Source organism: Dendrobates tinctorius, unplaced genomic scaffold (assembly GCF_039654945.1).
Source record: "Dendrobates tinctorius isolate UK_male_01 unplaced genomic scaffold, ASM3965494v1 ptg000380l, whole genome shotgun sequence".
In the NCBI taxonomy this organism is placed as follows: domain Eukaryota; kingdom Metazoa; phylum Chordata; class Amphibia; order Anura; family Dendrobatidae; genus Dendrobates; species Dendrobates tinctorius.
Genome location: NW_027362046.1, coordinates 1317905 through 1320328, shown reverse-complemented (window position 1 = coordinate 1320328; position 2424 = coordinate 1317905). Strand labels below are relative to the sequence as shown.

The 2424-nt window shown below is 46.8% G+C and overlaps 1 protein-coding gene across 1 annotated transcript; it reads left to right on the top strand.

The window, feature by feature from the left end:
* The first annotated feature begins 1247 nt into the window (after positions 1-1247).
* On the top strand, positions 1248-2048 carry LOC141075915 (oocyte zinc finger protein XlCOF8.4-like). The gene is made up of 4 exons (XM_073563122.1): positions 1248-1367; positions 1450-1573; positions 1657-1754; positions 1950-2048. Exons 1-4 carry the CDS (start codon positions 1248-1250, stop codon positions 2046-2048), a joined length of 441 nt encoding a protein of 146 aa, XP_073419223.1.
* Positions 2049-2424: the final 376 nt, after the last annotated feature.

Sequence of the window (2424 nt, the reverse complement as noted above, 5' to 3'; positions counted from 1 at the left end):
ACGCGGCTCCGCTTCGTACACCTCGTACACACACGGCTCCGCTCCGTACACCTCGTATACACACAGCTCTGCTACATCCACCCTGTAAACCCCTCCTGACCCCACACAGAAACTTCCCCTCATCCAGCACCATGACAACCAGCACAGCAGAGTCCTGCACACACTGAGGCCCCTGATCATGTGACCCCTGACTCCTCCCCTCCTGTGACCTCATCACAGGTCCTGTGCGCACAGAGCAGCTGACAACGTCCACGTTACCGAGTAAATCCCCCCAGGACTGCAGCCGGTAAAGACCCTGATATCCACAGGTGTCCCCTCTAATTGGGGGAAAGGGACAGAAAAGCCTCTTATCCCGAGGGGAAACCCTGTACATGGAGACATCGGCCTCAGATCTCTCCTGTCCTGTTCTTCCAGAAAAGCCTCAAACTTCTGTGTGTGACTCAGAGCTGAGATCTAACGGGAGAGAAGATTCCAGTGCGGGGAAGACGGGAAACCTTCATATAGACGGCCGGGGGGGATGGAGGCAGTGACCGACTCTGGCCACATCTGTCTCTAGAGCCGCAGTAGAAGATGAAGATGTCGTCCTCATCATGAAGGAGTTATTTCTCATGTCGCGTGTAATGAATCTCTCCTGCAGTATTGCTAATGCCGATTCCAGTGTCGGTAATGAGACGAGAATTAGCGTTATGGAAGATGAGTCTATGAGGAACGTGTTCAGCTGCCGACTCCGAGGAGGAAACTGCTTGTTGTCTGGGGCCTAAATATATAGGTTTTATTAGTAGATGTCAGGGGAGAAAACTAAACCCTGTAAAATAATAAATCTCCTCATATGTTTCCCTTATTATCTCCAGTAATTGTATTATTACACTGGATTCTTATGATGTTACATCGGATCATCTTCTCATTCAGGTCTCTACAATATCGGATCCTCTCAGTGAAGATCTTCTACAGAAGAGAATTTTCCTGATTTACCCATCAAGGATGGATATGGACAGAGACAAGATGGCGGAGAGGATATTACACCTCACCCTAGAGATCCTCTTCCGTCTCACTGGAGAGGTGAGAGATTCTGATGACGTCACATTACATCATTCTTATCTATGGGAATAACAGATGGACAGAACTGGAGAGGTGAGGACTCTGGAAATGTCTGGAGTGAGATTTATTAATGTGTCTCTCCATAACCAGGATTACACAGTGGTGAAGAAGACCTCTAGTGATCGCTGTCAGGACCCTGTGTCTGAGGGATGGGGAAGACTCCTGAGCCCAATCACGGGTCTCCACCTCACCCCCTGATCCATGAGGACATCAATGACCAGAAGATCCTAGAACTCATCTACAAGATGATTGAGCTGCTGACTGGAGAGGTGACACTGCTGGGAATGCTGGGACATTATACAGTAACACTATGAAGGGATCGGGGGATGACGGTATCATTGTATGTGTCAGGTTCCTATAAGGTGTCAGGATGTCGCTGTCTATTTCTCCATGGAGGAGTGGGAGTATTTAGAAGGACACAGAGATCTGTACAAGAACGTCATAATGGAGGTTCCCCAGCCCCTCACATCTCCAGGTAATAGACAGGACTAAATACACACGGCCTATAATTATCTGTATGTAGAGAATGAATTCAGTCCCTGTATGTGTTTCCTCCAGATCTATCCAGTAAGAGGACAACACCAGAGAGATGTCCCCTTCCTCTTCTTCCACCGGACTGTAAACAAGAAGATCCCAGTGCTCCTCAGGATCCTCAGGTAGATGGAGAGGTGTCAAGAGATCTCCCCTATGATGTGTAGACGGCTGTGAAGGTTTTGTGCTCAGTCTTGTTTTATCCACCAGTATTATATGTTTTATACTTGTGTAATGAGAACGGTGGAGATGGCAGGATTAGAGCTGATCATAGATGGGACTTCTCCATCTGTCGGTGACTTTTACAATATTTGTTTCAGGGTGAAGATCTGACCCATATTAATCCTACAGAGACATATGTGAGGGGTGATGAGCGGTGTAAAGAGGAGATTCCCACATATGACTACCCAGGTGAGTAGTAACCACTGAATGCAGAGAAGTCACAGATTCCTCTCAGTCACCGGCTGTGGCTGCTTTATCGGTGGTGTAGTCCGGCCGTACCATGATCACCATTTTGTCTCTAGACCACAACATTCTCCTCCACCCAAAACTGTTCAACTGACTTTGGGTATTGAAAGTCCTTTTCTATAGACCTTACAACCAATTACATTGTTTTTGATCCTAAGGAATTCAGATTACTGCACAATCTCTCCTGAAATGGGGAGCAATATTATTTTCTCTAATCTTCTGCTCAGGATCCATAGTAGCTCCAATGGTCCACCATAAATGAGGGCAACTCTGGTTTACTGTTGTGTAATCTGTATTTGTAGTTTTCAGTTAATGAGATTCTCGTGC

Excerpts from the sequence above, each read along its gene's own strand:
- LOC141075915 (XM_073563122.1), top strand. The coding sequence starts at position 1,248 with ATGGGGAAGACTCCTGAGCCCAATCACGGGTCTCCACCTCACCCCCTG. Across the intron at positions 1,574-1,656 it reads CCAGCCCCTCACATCTCCAG|ATCTATCCAGTAAGAGGACA; the intron begins GTAATAGACAGG and ends TGTTTCCTCCAG. Across the intron at positions 1,755-1,949 it reads GTGCTCCTCAGGATCCTCAG|GGTGAAGATCTGACCCATAT; the intron begins GTAGATGGAGAG and ends TATTTGTTTCAG.